At 51.4% G+C, this 20,104-nt stretch overlaps 1 protein-coding gene across 1 annotated transcript in view; it reads right to left on the minus strand.

The window, feature by feature from the left end:
• Positions 1 to 19,488, minus strand: part of LOC122394137 (mannose-P-dolichol utilization defect 1 protein homolog) — a 52,084-nt gene extending 32,596 nt beyond the window's left edge. Inside the window, exons 1-5 of the mRNA XM_043390777.1 lie at positions 19,401 to 19,488; positions 18,847 to 18,959; positions 18,557 to 18,622; positions 18,110 to 18,242; positions 2,712 to 2,916 (exon numbers count right to left, since the gene is read on the minus strand). Coding sequence (XP_043246712.1) covers positions 2,712 to 2,916; positions 18,110 to 18,242; positions 18,557 to 18,622; positions 18,847 to 18,943 — 501 coding nt within the window. The 5' untranslated portion in view covers positions 18,944 to 18,959; positions 19,401 to 19,488. The remainder of the gene's footprint in view (positions 1 to 2,711; positions 2,917 to 18,109; positions 18,243 to 18,556; positions 18,623 to 18,846; positions 18,960 to 19,400) is intronic.
• Positions 19,489 to 20,104: the final 616 nt, after the last annotated feature.

Consider the following 20,104-nt stretch of genomic DNA (forward strand, 5'->3'; position numbering starts at 1 on the left):
GTACGAAAACCATGTCAGTGAGAGTCCATGCCACTGCGCTTCCAAAAGCGCTGTCACGAGGCCGCATATCGACCCCTCCCTCCCCTATCTCCTGTTCTTCCGGTTAGCAGATCCCAATCGGTGTCGCCACCGGCTCTCCAGCGAAGCAGCGGCAATTCTCCGAGCTGAAGTACCTCTCCCTCGCCATTAGCGCGCAGAGTGCCCTCTCTCGCCCTCCGGCCCTTCAGACCCCTCTGCCCCCCGGACCCTAACCACAGCACACCGCAGCGTTCGCGGCACGAGAGTCACTAATGGGTCACATTGACGCCATATCGAGCCACCGAAACGGCGTATCACGCCGCTCGACCAACCGCCTTATCAAATATACATCACCGGCGGTACTGGGCGCACCGACATGTCATGCACTATTAACGCTAACAAACGGCCGAGTGTGGCGGCGCCGACAGCGGACAGCCGGCAGGGGACGGCACAGCGCCGACAAACGGCGACAAATGAGCGCCGAACGGGCGCGGCAACAGCCGTCACCACCACCACCGGTGGTGGTGACGCCCGGTGGTGACAGAGGGTAATGGTGCTGGTACAATACCGCAAACGGACACGGGGTGTAAATAGTGCAACGGCAATAAACGGCGTGACTCAAACCAGTGGCTGTAAAACAGTTAGTTCGGAGCTTTCCTCTTTGGAAACTCAAACGAGGTGTCGTTTCGAGAGCAGAGTGAAGCTGGCAGCTGACCAACTTCTACCATAATATAGTAGAAGACTTACGGCCAAGCTCGACATTTATTTCCAGGCCAAATTACGTTTCCGGATGGGCCGCTCTCAGTCGAACCTCGTTCCGATCAGAAGCGTCACCCAAACTGTGTCACGACTATCACGGCCGGCCGGCCGGGTCACGGTGGGTGGGTCACGGTGGGCGGTGTACCGGGGGAGAGTTGGGGGGGGGGCAGCCCGGGGGGCGGGGCGGTCAGCTGCACTCTCTCCTCTCCCCGCCGGCCGCCCCGGTCATTACCCCATCTCGGACACGCCATGTGTAACAAGCCTTTGATCGGCCGGTGGAGCGTTTTGTCCCCGGCGCCCCAGCCAGTGCCGATAGGTGGAGCGTGCCCCATTGAAAGCGGCAATCATTTCCGGCACACAGCGGCACGGCAGCGTTTGAACGGAACTGGCGGGGCGGGACAGGGGACAGGGGCGGGGTAGGGGTACAGGGACAGGCCGGGGACAGCGCACAAGGTGATGGGGAACAATGGGGAGGGGACAGGGGGGCAGAAATGGGGAGCCTATGCAATCATACAACGTGAAGATGCTCATTGCCCATGATAACTTAACTTACAGACACTTAAACTTGTCAGCTCGAGTCAGATGGAACACAAAACGTTCCCTATATTCTCCAAACCACACCATCACCGTCCACCGCCATCCATCAGTATTGGAATCCACATTCCCCAAATGCCTCAGATTCACCCACTCACGGCCGGAGCTCAGCCTACCCTGAGATCGTGCAGCCGTCGCGGTCGATCCCATTAGCCCGGGAGCGAGCCGGGAGCGTGGCCGCGCCCGTCACGCCAGCTCAGGAGCTGCGGCGCCCGTCCGCGGCCGTCTCAGTCATCGCTGCCGACCTGAGGCGCTCTCAGACACCGGCAGGGCTGTATTGAGCGCCGGTGGGCTGAGCTGAGCCCACGGTTAGAGCCCGGTAACCACGGGCGGTCACGGTGACAGCAGCGCTGGCAGCGACAGAGGTGGTCGGGAAGGTGGCAATGACACTGACAGCGCCACGCTGGTTTAACTACCTATTAGGACCGGCTTAACCGTGAGAATAGCCGCCGGTGGAATTGTCACCGTGCAGAGGCGACATACACACACACACACAGACAGACAGGCTGTCGGCGGAGGCAGCGGGACACCTCGCTAGTGCAGGTTGATAACCATCGAACGAGCGCGCTCCAGTGTCCCCAATGACGTCAGAGGCAGACCACTGACGTCAGCAGACTGTGAGAGGTGACATTAACGAGACCCCATCTCGTGACGTCACCGGGCTAAATCCGTCGGTGGTTCATCTGGCGTCAGTTCATCCGCTGACGTTAAAACACGCACATCGCGTCATCATCTATCATGAAGTCGGTAGCTGCTGTGATACGCCGAACGCGAGCCGGAGCTAGCACCCGGAGCCCCTGGGAGCCTTCGGGAGCCTCTACGGGACCTCCGGGAGCCTCCGCGGGACCTCCAGGAGCCTCTGGGAGCCACCGCGAGCCTCCGCGGGACCCGGAGCACGAGCAGCTGGCGGCGGGCTCCGCCAATAAACGCGGAATGTGCGTGTCGGCGTGAGGGAGCGCGCCGAGATACCATTAGCGTCACATGGACCCGCGGCCGGCGGGCGCCGGAGCTGAGAACAATTAACGATCGAGCCACCGACCGGTGCGGTCAGCTCACGGATCGGGATGGTATGGGGTCCCCATGGGGAAGAGGAACGTAATATAGAACCAGGAGATAGCTCAATGCAAACTATCGCCTGGCTGGACTGGAGAGTGTAGAATAGATATAAAAGGAACCCGAGGCGACAAACAAACCACACAGACCATGCTGGTTGCATTCGTGATCTACTGGTCCCGATCACATCCTCAACACTGCCCCAGCTGCCTAGCTGAAGCTCCACAGACCCACTGGAACCCCAGCGATTCCTACAGAAGCTCATCTCCTCCGGAGCTCTCCCCTACCTTAGCGGCCACGATGATGGGCACGTTGGCCGACTGCAGTGCCCATAGGACGTCCATGGGCGCGAAGCCGGCCACCAGGTAGTAGAGCGCGGCCGGGTAGAGCGCGCAGAAGAGGAACGTCAGTACCCGCTGACCAGAGAAGAGCAGGACCAGCGCAGCGATCAGCGCCGTCTGCAGGATCAGGAACACGCCCTCGCCGTACGCGCTGTGGGAGAGACGGGGGGAGAACGTGTTACATTGGGTGATACCAGGCGGTTCGGAAGAAGCGGTACCAAGCATACGATCAACTACATACATATCACTGAAGCAGTATAATTGCCCATTAAGTTAATAACAAAGAGCTTCAGCATAGATCAGTAGCTAGAAAGCCCCACTCTTTGCTTTCAAATTCCTTTCTTTATTCTTACTTATATGACTACGCATCGGCGTGAAGGTGTAAGCTGAAATTGTCCGGGTTCAACTCAGAAACGATGGCATCGTTTCATTACACGTTCAATTCCTTAAATAAGCGTTCTTAGCAACCAGAAAACGACAAATGAATGATTAGCACCAGCTGATGAAGCCCGCACACGCTTAAAATCGTCCATCATAAACCCGTCAGCCACAGGACGAGGGCTGTCCTTCCAGCCCCGGAGCGCCCCCTCGGGCTGAACCGGTCGGCCGACACCCAGTCGGTCTCCGGGACACTCTATTTGTCCGCCCGGTTAGAGCCCAACGCCCGAACCGGCCTGAATCGGCGCATAAAACGGCGTCTGCCTATGGGAGGACGGCACAGAGCCACGCCAGGACCCCATAAAAGTTTATAGCGCCCAGGCGGCCATATTGGCAGAGAGAGGTCGACGATGGCCGGGGCGACGACGGTTCGATTTGAGTATGGTGAAGGTGGCAGCTACAGTTTCGGTGATGGTTGTGGACTGGTGGGGGTGGAGGTGGCAGAGAGGTAGCAGTGATCGCAGTGGTGTAGCAGTAGCGATGGCATCGCTGCGAGTTGCGAGTTGCGACTATAAATTATAGCGGGCGACATTACAAGCGATCATAGGCAAGGTGACAATGAAGGTGACGGGGTGGTCGCGATAGCTTTGGTGATGGCAAGTATAGATGTGCTGGCAGTGACGGTGACGGTGAAAACTGTGACGGTGACGGCGACGCTGAATGTGATGTTGGTGACCGTGGCGATGACGACAGCGATACGACGGCGGCGGCGATGGCGGCGACGGCGCTGCTGCTTTGTGCGCCGAGCCGCCGCGAACCTCCCACCACCGCAGCTGTCCGTCTATTAATTACCGCCCGATTCGGGCGGCGCCGAGCCGCCGCATTCAGTCGGCCGAACGACTGGCTCGCCGCTGCCACCGGCGGGTCGCCGATAATCAATATCTCCACACGTGGCCGTCCACCTTCGACACGAGCCGCGCCGTCTTCGTCACACCGCGCCGGCCAAAGAATGGCGAAATTCTGCCGCGTAATATCGCAAACATTCGAGCTGCGCTGTGAAAATACCGCGCGGGCGGCGGCCGCGCGCGGAAAACATCCGACCGCTCTCCATAAACAAAATCTAATCTCTGCCAAGGTTTGGAAGGCGGGATTTGGAGCGTTTTCGCTTCTAGGGAGGCCTCTTTACCCCAGCGAGGGAATTCCGAAGGCAGGCGAAATTAGCCTTCATCAATTGTCAGTAAAACTAACATACCTGAAGCTGGCAGAAATTAGAATCGCATCATAGAAAATGATCGGCGAATGATCAGCATGCTGCTTATCATTGATCAGCATGATACCGTTTGCCATGTCGCTTGCAATACAAAAATATTTGAAAATCTGTCTGAAAAGACGGCGCCCGCGTACAACACCTTCAGGTTCAAGGCGTGTAGCCGTGTACCGTATGCCACAGACCATTAGAAGTCCGACTAACAGGGCTCCACTGTCCACGGTGCGTGATTGCACACGGCACGGAACAGGTGTAAGACAGTGTCTCAGCAGGAGGAGGGGGAACGTCGGCAGCCCCGTGCCGCCGTGACCAGCGCATTCCGCCGCACACTGCCGACACCGACACTCCCCGACACTCACTGACACACCTGACACTCTGACACTCAGCGTCCGACACCGCGCCGGCGCTCAATGCCGGACGGCCAAATTGTAATCTCGTTAAAGGGCGCCGGCAATTAGGGGAACATGCAAATGTCATGAGGCACCGACCGGGGTATTGTTGACAGCTCTGAAGAGAAATTATCAGCGATGACTCGGCGTACCGGCCGGACGGCGCGGCGCGGCCGCAAAAACTCCACAGGGGACGCCCCTCGGCTTGCACGGGCCGCCCAACAGTCTGGTCGGACAGTGTCCGCAGACGGCATGTCTGCACCGCGGCCAGTGTCCGCAGACGGCATGTCTGCGCCGCGGACAGTGTCCGCGGCGCAGACAGACGGCATGTCTGCGCGGCCCCTGGTCGCCCCAGCCGCTGAGGCTGCGTCACGCGCCCGCCTGTCCCCGGCCACGGCGCACCGGCCGCTGCGCCGCTGCTCCTCCACCGACATCGCCGCGGTGCGACGGTTCCGCCGCACAAATGACAATCATAAGCTGGGTCTAATTCGATTTTATTAGCCGTGCCGGCCGGCGGCGTGGGAGCGCCCTCGGCGGCGTTGCGCCGGAGCCTCGGTACCGCACCGCCATTCCGGCCGGATGACCCGGAGGTCGGCGCCGACCGCCGCCTGACCCGGTGACATCACCGCCGAGCTCCGCCAGCCAATGGCAGCACGCAGACCGCTATCGCGACCAATCAGAGACGCAGGCCGAGCCGATTATGCGTGAAACAAGAGCGGCCGCCCGGCCCGCTCCCGCGCGCAGACCTGCCCGACATCTAGCGGACGAACGCTGAACTACCGCTCGGAGGGCGAGGCGGATACGGTGGGGAAATCAGCATGTCAAGCAATGCTGGAATGAAACAGGCAGACGAAAATGCGGAAGCTCCGAGCTACACTTTCCTTATCGTCTATGCATGAAGGGACGCTAGTTTGGCTTTTGATCATACGAAAGAAAAACTGTCAACTTCCAAGCAGCAATATCGAGGATACCCCGGTAACACATTGAAACCAGAGCAGAGCCATGCTTTTATTGAGAACAGAGTCATTCCCAGAAATAAGCGTACCAAAGACTGAACAAAAAATGTTTGTGCCTTAACATTCTCATTTCACATCAATACTTATAAAATGGGGTTGGGAACTCGATTTTTTAAGAATGCATGAAAATGATCAAACTATTTTTACAGAATTTATGGTGCATACCATTGCCTCATAAAATCAATAAGCTGAGAGAAATGGGGGAAGAAAGATAGGAAACTTGTTTTGAAAAGTTCTTGAAAAAAGATGCTCTTGATGCTGTTACGTCACATGTCACCTTCTGCGGTTGACAAATAATGGCGCATCTGGCGCACCACGATTACATGTTATATCAATGGGTGAAAGATGTTGTTTGCTTCACTCTGCCATTCGCACTGTTTTTACCTTTAATTATGCTAAAACATTTACGGATGAAATGTTCAGTGTCAAAAATTGATGTGTCTGCCGTGTACTATATTCCCACTTAACATAAGCGCGTGATAAACATTTTATGTACCTCGAATTTTCAAATGATAAAGATGATGAATCGGAGGATGCTGAAAAGCAAAAGCTCATTCCAATATTTGGACTACTTTACGATTAAAATGTTTACATTCCTGTCATCTTATTGATCATTTATTTGTTCTTTTTTATGAAAATAACTTAAGGCGTTGAGAACCGAGTTAATTTCTAATACCGTGCCTTAACTTACCAGCAACAGCAATCTATCTACGCCCTACGGTGGCAAGGGAGACTGTGAAAGAAGCGTAAGATGGATTCTAAACAATTCTTTTGTGATATACTGAAGGGCAAAGTGCAGAGAAGAGCGTACAAGTCCTGTTTTGTGCCAGGCTGTTGCAGTAGCACTTATGAAACTCCGAAAACGATCTTCGTTCATGTCCCGAACAACATTACCCTGAGGAGATGATCGTCTGCAATAGCAGGAAGAGCTGATGCAAGTACTTTGAAATCCACTATCAAATCGGTGCTATTGTTGTAATGATCACTGTGAGGTGAGATATTTTGTGCAAGGGCTGAGTGTAATGCCCAGGAAATGACCTCCATTCGCCCCCTGACCGGTCAGGGTTATAAAATTTGAGTGGATGGCGGTCCGTTTGGGGTTCAGATGTCAATTGTATTTTGTTACTGTCAAACAATACATGTTATGCTGGCAGCGAATGTGTGTAACGTCGTTTTTCGAAACAGAAGTTAGAACTGTAACGGCAGAGTGCTTGCTGGTCTCATCGTAAGTATTGTAAGTGTTGTAAGCAAAAGCATTGTCAATATTGTAAGTATTGTGAGCATTGATATATGGTAGATATCACCTCACATGATCTCGGCTCAGATAACCCTCTCCGGTGTCCCTGTCATGGCACCTGGATCATTACAGATAAGATAATTTGTCATAATTCTTAAAGAATTGGGTGGTTTTGACTCGTTTACTCGAGGTGCAGGTCGCATTTCAATACTTTTCCATAGGCTTGCAATGTAAAGGTCACGACTCTGACCTAACCTCAGGTCACAGCTCAAAAATTCTGAAATATACAAACGACACATACTGCAGGTACCTACTGTTTTGAAGACTTGATGAGAGGAAATAACTTCGTGAAAAACTCAAGCTCTGACGTGTTTGCAAACTTTTCTGAGGTGGGGTCAACAAACCCGCTCTGGTTACCTGACCTGACCTGACCCGGCATTTTTTTTTTTTTTTTGCTGAGATGTGCGCAATGAGCATTTAGGAAAAGTCACCAAATATGAGCTGAATGTCTCGCGGCGTTTGGCAATTGTACAAGAAAATCCTGAAAGGTCTCCCCGTCCGAAATAGGGTTAATGTGTACATATATGGAGAGTTGCAGATGCCAAACATACCCAGATCTAAGACTGCAGTTCCCAGCGCCGCTGCAACGTTTTTAAAACAAACATACATAGGACATACAAACATGTTTATTTGCATCTGTTTTGGATAATAGCAACTCATGGCGCCATCACCCGCGATAGCTGTTAGGATTTGAGATATATTTTTATTTAGGCCATTAGTTTGGCTGTAATGTTTATTAATATTAGTTGGGCGGAGTTTGGTAGTTTTTTATTTAACTTGTGGTATGTTGTGCTGATTGCGGGTTGTTCAAACCTTTCAAATGTAAGGACCTTATTGAACTCAACCCTACCCCTACACTACCCTACATACGACTGGACGCTTTCCAAGCCCACAAGCATCACGACGCCGAGATGGAATGTAGCCGAGAAATCACCCTCGCCATCTGCTCTAGAGCTAATCGTGTGGGGCGGCGTGTGGGGCGCCGCTTAGCCTATGGGGGTGCACTTCTAGTGGATGGGGGACGGGGGTGCACCTGCACCCCTTTCATATGGAAAGTTACTTCCCTGATTACAGCTCCCCGTATTGCACCTAATCAGGGAACGGCCAGCAAACGAAGGAACTATTTCTGGATGACAGGCGAATAACCGCTCACGCAAGGAGCGGAGCTCCGCCCCGTCCAAAGTGGCCAACAAAGCAGAGACAGAGGCAGCATCACATCTTCCATCAAAGAACTGGTTTCTGGCTTGGAAGATGAGCTCCATCTTTGCATCCGAGTCGGTGCTGTCAGGAATCAGCTGGTCTAATGGAGTGAGAGTAGTGAGACGACTAGCTATTGTATCAGAGCTGCCTGGTCTTCGTAGCATTTGCACCGATTCTTCTCGATCGGACTCTGAATTCTGTCCCTCCTGCGTATTACTTGAGGCATTGCTATGTAGCTAAGTCTTTGGCAGAGTTTCATTATCCATGCTTTGCAAACAGTGCCATAACAACACAGTTAATTAATCACCAAGCTTCTTTGCAAGTTCCAATACAGTTAAATCGCACGCGATTTGAGTGCAAAAATCAAGAAAAGTGCCAACTTGTTCCCGTAAAATATTTTGAATATTGACCTAAAAAAATGAGTCATTTCCAGATAAAATAACAGCGAAATCAGTTTTCGCTTGCCAATAAAACTCACAGATATTGAAGCTCCATTATTAAAGGAACATTTTAGTATATGCCATTCTTGATAAAACTTCTTAGCCACGCAATACCAGCGCAAAATAAAGAGACACTGAAAACACGACCAATCACTCCGATTTACCATAGGAAAATACATAGAAAATGTATGTCTCAACTGCGCCAAATATACAGACAGTTATATACCTACATGTGACGTCATGATTAGCCCGACCAATCAGAAGCAAGTTGTTTTCAGCCACAAATAATTAATTTCTGAACTAACTAGGCATTTTTTTAACAAAGTGATTTTAAATTAAATCATTAAAAATTCTGAGCTTTTTTATTTTACCAAAACATACAGAGCATGCAGATAGGTCCCAACCCTATTAGTTGCGTCCAATGATACATTCTCATTTCTCACGAACAGAAATGAGTTAAAAAGGGAGCACGCCAGACAGTAATTTATCATCCTTTTCTTTGCCAACACCTTTAGAAATCTAACCTCCATTCAGTTACCCTGTCCTATCCATCCTTCTTCTTTTCCCTCCCTCTCTCTCTCTCTCTCTCTCTCTCTCTCTCTCTCTCTCTCTCTCTCTCTCTCTCTCTCTCTCTCTCTCTCTCTCTCTCTCTCTCTCTCTTTCTCTCTTTCTCTCTTTCTCTCTTTCTCTCTCTCCCTCTCTCTCCCTCTCTCTCTCTCTCTCTCTCTCTCTCTCTCTCTCTCTCTCTCTCGCCTCCTCTCTCCACGAGCGTCAGCGTGACATCCTGGTCGTCCAGTCAGCATTCTCAGCAGCCTCGGAAGGGACTCTGACACGTTCTGAGACCTCAGCAGCCACCGACCGGTCCAGGGTCTGATCGATTCCCGTCCGAGGATTCAGAGCAGACTCGGGCACTTATAGAGCAGGGGTCGGCAAATGGTGGGGCATGCCCCCTTTGGGGGTAATGGAGCCCTTTCGGTGGGGGTAATGAGGGATTCTTTTTTAGAGTTAGTGCCTAGTGGCTCCATTGATGGAAGCATCGTGACTGTTACATCCCAGGAATGAAGGAATGAAGCTACCCTATAAAAATTACCGCATGCAAATCGGTCAAGTGGTTGCTGAGATATAAACCTCGCAAAAGCGTGACCACGGCCGGCCGGCCGGGCGCTCATACTCAGCAATTTCCGTTATTCTACGTAAGACTCCGCTCGCTTCGCTCGCTCCGTAATGAGGTATCGCATGAAGACTGTTCTGGACTAGTATGTAGTTATAAAGGACACTTACTCTTCCTGCTTGAGAAATGAAAACTAAAAACGATGATGAATCATTGAAACGACGATGGTGCCAAACCCTTTCATATTGGACACTATGTCGAAATATTGCGGCACAGCCAAAGCGTTACTGCCGTCACGAGGCCACCTAATTTCACCTCCCCATTTTAACGGTGACCGTCACCTCTGACCCGTATATACTCCGGGACTGGACCCAGCACCTGATAAATCCACCACCGGGGCCGCCCCCCGCGGCAATTTTCCGCCGTCCGCGCACACCTCTCGACCCGGAGTGTGTCGGACAATTAGTGAATCTCGGCCGCCGCCAGCGCCGGGGACCAGTAATGAAGATCTGGGCGGCGGCCGCCCCGGTGGCGTCACGGTGTGTGACGCTCCAAAGCGGGCGCGGTCCGAGTGTGAATGAGCAGGGCGGCGTCACGGGGCGTCACAGGGCGTCACGGAGCGTCTTCAGCCGGGGACGCTCCAGTGACCGACCAGACGGCACGGGTGGAGACGGCCGGCACACCCAGCTGAATCACCCACAGAACGGCCGGGTCACCCACACAAGACCAAGTGGTCATCAGCGGCCCAGAGCTGGGTCACTCTGTGTGGAAACGCGGCAGACGAAAAGTGGTTCAAGATTGCTGGACATTCAGCGCGGTTTGAAATGAACAGGCTCAGTTACCATTCATGTTGCCTCAAACATTTCAGGCTGAAAATGCATCACCTTATTTGCTCAATCATCAACTAAAATGAAGAAGGCGCACGAAAGGGTACACACTAGACAATACACATTACTCTAACATCTGTCAAACCAGAAACATTCAACGACCAGAGCCACACAGGTGAATACTGTTCGACGCTGCAAGACTCTTTCGCCTCCTCTGTAGTTCGAACCCATGCCCATAACATTTTAACTCGGAGCGGCGATTCATTCCCCGTTGGAAGGGCGGCCCGTTCTTTGGCGGAGCGATCCGCGTCGCGTCCGGCCGCCGCCCTCCATTACCGAAACGAGCAGGTGCTGGAAAGTGAAAAATTACACCTCGTCACCTCAATCAAAATATTCTCATCAATTATGAAAAATCCCGGGAGGAGGTCGACAGCGCCCGGCGCCCGCGGCCTGATAGCCAATCTCGGACAATCTCCGAGTAATCTGGTAGCCCGCTTGAAGACGCGACCCGCTGCGCTGCCAGACACGGCTCTAATTAAAACTGGCAACTGACGCGGCGGCGCTGCGCCGCGCTCGGCGCCGTGGCGCCGCGACCGCCGCCCGGCCGTTCTCTCTCACCACAAATCGTCGCCGGTCGGCGGGCCGACCAATGTATCAGACCGCGGTGTCGGGTTATGCACACTATAATGGCCGTGCACTCGCCTAAGTACAGGTGTATGGCTTTGCGGTCGGCGCCGGACCCAATAAATAACGCTGCACGAGCCGTCATTTAAATTCATAAACGGCGCGCTCACGTTATTGATTGCACGCGGCGCGCCAACGGCTTAACCAGCGCCATTCTCATAAACTAGCGCCGGATTAGCCAACGTAGAATTAGCGTAATTCTACGTTATTCTTAAGCAGGCGTCAATTGAGTGATATTTGTGTGCCCGCTGGCCGCAGTGCGGGCCGCAGCACGGCGAGCCGCTCTGCGAGGGCGCTGAAAGTGCGCCATCAGATAAAGACGGAAATCATGGTCGGAATAATTGCGTCCAGACATCTACCCGGAAGTTGTTGTTGTTCCCACCGTTTCCCAGAGCCACACAGGCGCCAAAGAGTCGCTTTGTCTGACGGTGTTGGGGCGTGGCGCACCTAAGCAGAACCCATCAGCTGCGGCTACCGTCTCAAAGCTGCATGAAGACACAACGACGAAACCAGGGCCGCGTTTCATAAAGCGAATCCGTACCTTACGTCGATTTTTGGTCTTGAATTGCAAGTGCATGTGAAGCGATGACGATAGTTTGAATCATTAAATTTATTTATCTTGTAAGCAAGAACAGAAGGGAGAGGGGGAAATAACTTTATCGCCTCACATGCACTCGCAATACAGGACAAAAAAACGACGTAAGTTACGGACTCGCTTTATGAAACGAGGCCCAGGTTGCCACAGCAAACTATGACGACGGTTTACCGCCATGACAAACGTTCACAGGCCGGTAAAGATTTCACAGACAGTCATTTTCATCCAGTCATCGCCTGTCGGGACCTTCATCCTTATCATCCCGGCTGCGGCGACGATGTGTGTATGGGGAGTCGGAACCCGGATTCGCCGTCACCTAATCCCCGTCGTCGTCGTCGCTGTCGGCGACAGTGCGCTGCGTTCCGACGGGATGCGACGCCACGCCGACGGCCGCGCCTCCACTGATAAATGGATTTCGTCGCGTCGCATTAGCTCTGCGGAAATTAATTGTGCCGCTACCGCCCCGAACCTTGTATAATCAGCACGGCGAGCCCGCCGCCGCGGCCGCTTTGTCCAAATCGAACACACCTCCGGGCTGGGCCGGGTCGGACCGGGAGCATGGAGGCTCGGAGGGTCATGTAGCGGCCGAAATCGGGAGCTGGGTCACAGCTCCGAGGAGGGCATACGTGATGACGTGAGGACCACAAAGTGAAGCTCAGCAGCGGGCCACCAGATACACCTTATGACTGAAGGTGCGACTCATAATAGAGCCTAGTTATGCACTGAATTGAGATCGGATTTAAAACAGACAAACTAGAAATCAGTGGTGACTGGGCGTATTGCCAGCCAAAACGGACACAAAACGGATAAAGAAGAGTAACCGAAGGTTTGTTGTCAATAGTTAAAACACTATTCTTTAGAATTGTGTTTTTCTATTGAAAAACAAATCTGAGTTCCCTGACAATTTGGCAAAAGCTGCCTGAGATCAGTATACCTACTGAAGAACAAGAATATAAATAGGTACCTACGAGTTACGACCTTAGATGAAAGAGAGTGAACGTAGCCACCAATTCATGATAGCAAACAACTATGGGGCTTGTTTACAACGCAGCAGGTACAGATGTTGTAAAATTCGAGCTACCCCACAGCACACACCAGAGCTTTCAGTAGGCAACGACGATGGGCATCGACAAAAGGCACAAACGGCAGACACATAACTACGCCATGATGGACTGAATACGTACGGTAAATACCTACGCCGAAAAGCATTCCGCAAACTCAGTTTCGCAGGAGCCGTTCCGCCAAAGGCCCAAACTCGAGGAGAAAGTTATGGGAGCGCCCGTGGCCTGGAGGTGGCGCAATGCATCGAACTCGCATCGAATGGCGATCCATTAGGGTGGGAGTTTCCCTGGGGAGGGAGGGAGGGTGCTCCTGGAGGGTGGGACGGTGGTTTCAGGACGGGAGGCACCACTATTCATGATATGGTCCAGTTGATGACTGTGAATCTATGTTTGCAATTGCAAATATTGCCTAAGTATTAGCATTTAGCACAATATAACGCATCAATTTATGCATGAGGAGACATCAGGCAAAACTTTTACAAAATCGTTTGAAAAAGATACGCCGTGTCTGAGGCCCTTATCCAGACGCTTTGATGAGCCGCCCCGAGTCATCCATTATGCAAGATGGATAAACAAAGACATCAACCGCGCCGGGCTTTAAGAAGATTAATGATGATCTGTAATGATGATGATCATCTTGGTGGCAGGCCCGCTGTAATTTTTCTCATCGCCGAGGAGATACACTCCACTCAATGAAACGGGTGTGTCATAATCTGAAACTAGGCAAAACTTTGATATGAAATATCACCCAAAACAAGTTTTGCATGCTTAAATCGAACTAGAAAAGGCCAAATGGGGAAAACCACAGACCACAAGACTCGACGTATTTCACATTTGACGGAGGCAGTCTTTGTCACAGTGGTTCCGTTGAAACGCTGTCACGAAGTCAGCCACTAATGACTGAGGACCAAGGAGGCTGTCGGCAGCTGCCAGTTCGGATATCTCACTACTTGTCACTGCTGTCAGCACCTGTCAGCTCACATACCCCCGACATGTCACCGCTAGACAGCTGTCCATGACTGCCTGTCACTAACAGTCAGCGGTGAAAACTGCAGAGCAGTCTGTCATGTCAGATGTGAAATGACAACCACGCCAACCAGCCAACTCATGAGACAAGCCACTCGCCACTCGCTACCCGCCATCCCAGCAAAGCTTGGTTCAGCTCAGCCAAGTCAAACAATCGCCACCTTTGCCGAGTTCGATCCGCCTCAATCCAACCGAGCTCAGCTCAGCGAGCCAATTCCGCTCCGCTCAGCTCAGCTCAGCTCAGCTCAGAGGCTCTGAGCTGTCAGCCGGTCCGTATCGCCTCCGGCTCAGTCTTCCTCTCCTCTCCTCTCCTCTCACAGAGGCCGTTTGAAGTGCCGCTGAGCCGGGCGGGCGCGCTTTGAAGTCGCTCGCCCGAGGAATATCGCATCAGTCAGGTACCGTGTAAAAACCCGGCTCGGGGCTCCGCACCGGCCGGCGGCGCACCGACCGCGACACATACCAGCGCCGTGTATCGGTGTCGCCCCCGACCGTCACAGAGCGCCCGCGGACACGGGTAGGTCGGTGGAAGGAGTAGGATGAGACGGTGACGCACCGAGCATCGACAGAAGCCGCTGTAGTTGACAAAACTGGAGCGTTCTCGCTGGAATGGAGCTGGCGAAGACCCGCTTGAATTCATCCAGAAAGGGGCATGTTTATCCACGCTATTCTCCGACGAAGACACCATGCCAAATACGATAGTTATCATCTGGAACAAACCATCATCACTGTCCGATTCTCCGTCACCAAGGCAAGCCACAGGACTAAGACTAACTTCCCAGGACTGTCTCACCCGGTCACTTTTCGTCTGATCTCACCGCACCACCATAGCGGTCCGTCTCGGTGCCCATTAATTCCATTAGCGCCATTAGGAGCTCCTCTCCTACCTCTGCCGGGATCCGTTCCCAGCCGTTACCGTTGTAGTGAGAGGCACGACAAGCTTACGGCGATATCCAGCGAGAGCCACGGCTCGCTTCGGGAGCCTCCAGCCGGAGTTCGCACGGCGCGGTGCCAGTAGCCGCCGGCCGGAGCACCCGCTAATTACGTAACGGCCTGTTGTTTTAGCGCACACCCGTCGCGTAATTGTCAGAAGCCTCGCATGCTCCTCCACGCCGACATTAGACAATTAGTGTAAACATATTGGCACCAGCTTATGAGACGCGAGGAGGCGAGTGCCGACCGACCACCCCTAGTGGACAAACCGGGAACTAGAGCTTCGACGTTTGTCCGCTAGGTGGTGCAGAGGTTGGGTTTGCGACCACGCCACGCCGCCATACGCTGGAGGTCACACTCCCGAAGTTGATCACACCTGTCATCCAAGCATCCCACGGCCACGGCCAGCTGTCCATCGACGACCTAAACGGTAAGTCACTTTATGTTATCCTGAGAGCCTCAACATCGAGCCACTCTTCCGCAAGCGAAGTTGACCACCTGTCCTCATCAAACCACTGGCGTTGAAATCTCACCATAGCAAACATTTGAAATCACTAAATATCACAGTCCATCCAATTGAAAAACATATTCCCTTTAAATAGTGCGGATCACGCTAGAAAGTTCACAATATGGTACTTACATCCACCGCTCACGGCTCGTGAAATCCCCGCCGCACCGTCACAATCCCTCAACCACCGTGATATTCGCATCACGGGACGATTCACGACACAAACCGACACTGGCCAGCCTCTCTTCCAAGCCATCTCCAGCACTAGCACAGTGCGCGGAGCGCCTGGAAACTTGACTTTTCCTCGCGAACAACGGCGGCCGACTGGTCTCCTCCCAAAGGCCGCAGCTCCGTCTATTGTCCCCCAATACCATTTCCTTTTTTCCTGTCTCATCTCCTATTATATTCCAAACACAAGACTATATCCCCCATTATGCTGTATTCAATACAGGACAAAGCGGCGCGCGGCGGCGCCGGCGGGCGCGGAGCGGCGTCAATGGAGCCCGCGCCGCGCGGCGGCCGCCCCCTCTGGCGGCCGAGCCATTAATTCCGACACCGGCAGCGGCCCGAGCCGGACGGCCGGGACGGGTCGGACGGACACCGGGAGAATGGTGGGGACTGGAGGACAGGGATGGAGGGTACTGGATGACAAGGGATGGAGGGTATTAGAGGACAGGGAATGGAGGGCATGAACTGAGGGCAGGGAATGGAGGGCAGGAGAGGGACTGGAAGACATGAAGAGAGGATGGGGACTGGAGGACTGCAACTAGAGGAAAGTTGAGAACAAGGACTGAAAGACAGAGACTGTCGGACACGGCTGAGGGGAGATGGACAGGATAGGCAAGTATGAGGCTAGTGACGACATCAAGCTAGAGCGCGAGTTTTGAATAGATGACGATGAGCGGTGGACAACAGACGGTGAACAAAGGACGGAGACGGGCACCGGGGGCGGGCCGTGACCGAGGACAATGGACAGAGGAGCGGCGCCAGAGAGAGTGAGGGAGGAGGGGAGGTGATGAGAGGCAGGTGACGGGAGAGGACAGAGGACAGGAGATGGGGAGGGAAAGAGCGCGGGAGCAGGAAACGAAGAAATAGCTGCTGGTAGGGTGAGGAGAAACGGAAGGGCGATAAGAGGGAAAGATGGAGAGAAGGAGGCAGAGGAAGATAAAAAACGAGAAAGAAAACGGGAAAGACTATGACTAATGTAATGCCACATTTACATAGTTCGGTTTATTAAAACCAATATTTTCCTAATGCCACCAGCCTTGAGATCGAGCAATAAAACATGATCTTGAGATTCGTTTCCCCAGTAAACTTTGTTTTAATCTTCCTGTCAACCCCAGCTTTCGTGACCTCAGGAGGTTGATAAGCTCACGAACAGTTTCTAAATTTATACGAATAGCGGACAGTCGCGACGAACAAGATTTGGCAGCCAGTACAGAGTTTCCTTCAGTGATTTGATAACGCCACAAAAGTTTACATACACTACCAAGACCAGCGTTTGCCATGGTTTCCTTACTAAGCGATATGCTATCACCCAATGTGTTTGGCGAGGAAGCGAAACATCACCCACAGAAATTGACAGCGGATGTGGTTGAGAGCGAACAGCCAGCACCAAAGTATGTCAACGTCGTCACACCAATATTTCTAGTCTGTGCCAGGACTGCGGAGTCGATGGATTTTCGATGACTCCGACTCAGACTCCGGCTTTCAAAAACCAGCTCCGACTCCGACTCCGGGCATAACTGTCGACTCCGACCGACTCCAACTCCAACTCCGCAGACTTTGCAGGACTGCGGACTCCATGGGTTTTCGGGGACTCCGACTCCGACTCCTGTCAGAACTGTTGCCTCCGACCGACTCCGACTCCGACTCAGCCTAGTCAACCCTGGTCTGTGCAACCTGGTCAGACTAAGCTTCAGCGGTATGTTCCTGTACCAGCTAGTGCAGATTAATGCATTGCTCAGGGAGCGATTCCACGCCCATCGCAGTAGCCAGCCATTCAAGTTGACAATGCAACGGATGACAAACCAACATTGGAACGATGGACAACGACAAGCCCGAGTTTTGTTCTCACAAGTGCCCTATCAGTAGTTTGATGAGCAAGCACTGGCGCGGAAGACAGGTGTGGGCTAGAAGGAAGCATTCGCTCGATACTTGAAATAGCTACTCGCAAGCGAAACTGTTCTAGTCAGACGACTTTCTTCCATTAACTTCTGACACGCTCAACAAAACAGTGGAGGAAACAGTCTGCGTACATGCTGCGGTAAAATTGTTTTGCGCATCACATTCCAAGCGGAGTGATGTGACAAAGTGAGAGCGTACTTGACGAGTTTTACGGTATAATTTCCAATTTATCGATAGATTACGGTTTTTCATGTCTCAGTGGTCTCCACATACATTGAATAATAGATAACAGAATATAAGCCAATAGCTTAAATAAACAGTTATATGTTCATCTGGCAGATGGTTTAATTGATTCTTCATTCTCATTACGTCCTAGGTACCTGCTGGAAGTTTCATCATTCTGCTTACCAGAAAACATACAGATCAATTCTGTATCATCATTGTTTGCTGGCTGAGTGTACCCATTGCCCATGTTACAAGAACAGTACCTGAACGGATACTGCTGTACAAAGCAGTAGGCAGTGGCGGCCGTCACAGCAAACAGCTCCATCAGTACGCCATAGATGCTGATGCCCTCAGCACTCTTGTTCATGAGGATCTTCAGCACCTGGGGGACTTTCACTGCAATAGGACAGAATCCCATCAAAGACTGAGAAAAATTATGCAATAAACAAACAAAAGAAGCCACTTACTAATAGATTCAAGGCTTACACATATCAAACTCTTTTAGAGGACCAGTTACCAGCCTTTCAACTTCTCAGCAGAATGACATATTAAAAGGCTCTGTCATTCACCAACACTTTTGGCAGCATATAATGCATGAATATTATAGAAAAAAGTGTGCTAATTGACAAAGCAAGTATGACAGCTCAAGTGTAACAGTCCATCAGCACCTAATCTACTTTAATGTGACATGCATAGAATAGAAAACTTACCCAGGGAAGATCCAGCAACTATTCCAAGCCCCAGTCCTTTGCTTAGTGTTGACTTCAGACATGGCACTGAGAACACAAAGACAAAAAGGTGAGGTGATGCATGACTTTCCCTAAGGATGAAGAATGTCCAAATCTCATATTTCAGTGAGAATCTTATTTGTTTTAGTATAAATACAGAAAATACGGAACTTCTGAAATTTCCCTGACATGACCAGATAAAACAAATGGAAGACACATTCCTAATTTTGTTAAAAAGTATAGCAGCCTTGGGCTTAATCTTTACCACATACCATGCATAAAGTTCATCTTGTTGAAAAATTCATCATAGCAGTCAGGAGTGGTAACTAGCAGTGCCAGTTTCTCGAACACCTCCTTAGCTTGATCCATGTTTGTAGGAGATAATCTGAAATATCATTGTTATATTTTCATTTACACATACAAATTGACATGGTGCACACTGCACAGCATATCAACTATAAATCATTGTCATGAGATACGGCCTTGATCTGGTTGATCATGAGGCCGAGGCACTGGCAGTCGCCAAGCTGAGTCGGTATTGGTTGCTAATAGGTAGGACAGACCTTAGGACAGACGTAGCACAAGTGGGCATATCAATACGCTGTGATGTGGATAAAGTGGCTAAAGGTTCGAAGCCCTACTTGCACTGATGCCTCGACTCTCGAGTCTGGATTCTGGATCTCAACCTTAATCTGGAAGCAGGGCTGCTTATCGATTCCGACAATTTCAGAGTCCTTATTCGTCAGTACTGAAATTATTGCTATTATGAAATAAAATTAAATATCAAGTCTCATTTTATGTAACACAACTTCAAGGCCACCGTTACCTTTCGATGTTGAACGACCGGTAAATACTTGAATTTATAAAAGTTTACAGTTTACGTGGCCGGCCTTACAGAAAATGGTGCGCCAGTCTAGAAACAGCTGCGCTAGACATGGCTCAAAAGCTTTTGGGAATCAACTAGTAAATAATCTTATTGCATCATTTGCGTCGATTCGAACCAATATAACCGATAATAATCCAAATGGAAAGACTAAAAATAGCGAACCAGAATATGATTTAATAAACCTTAAACAATTTCAAGGAATTATTATATATTGGCTTACTTCATCCTTCTTGCAAATCATGTCATATGCACTAGCGGCGAAGGCGACCTTTTACCACTGAAAATCGCAATTGTATTAGTAATCTTGCCTGATAAGACTACGGAAAACAGAAACTCGTCACCCATCAGCCGTTTGAAATAATTTATCTCGAATGTTAAATTGTAGTGACTCATTCATCAATCCTGACCAGTGACCACCCGTTTCAGACATAATTTAGCTGGAACACTGTGAACGGACAGATTTCCTAATTCCTAGGCAAGTCAGACCACGGTCAAAGAAGCATAAACCCACGCTTAGCATAGCCGGATGTGCCAGCAATGAACTGAAAACCCCACTTTGAGCGTGGAAAGCAGCAACGGAACGGTCAACGGACCTATACAGTTTATTCTGCCCCAACGTTCTGGACAGAGGAATCATTTAGGTA

Source organism: Amphibalanus amphitrite, unplaced genomic scaffold, assembly GCF_019059575.1.
Source record: "Amphibalanus amphitrite isolate SeventyFive unplaced genomic scaffold, NRLGWU_Aamphi_draft 000575F_arrow, whole genome shotgun sequence".
Taxonomy (NCBI): Eukaryota; Metazoa; Arthropoda; class Thecostraca; order Balanomorpha; family Balanidae; genus Amphibalanus; species Amphibalanus amphitrite.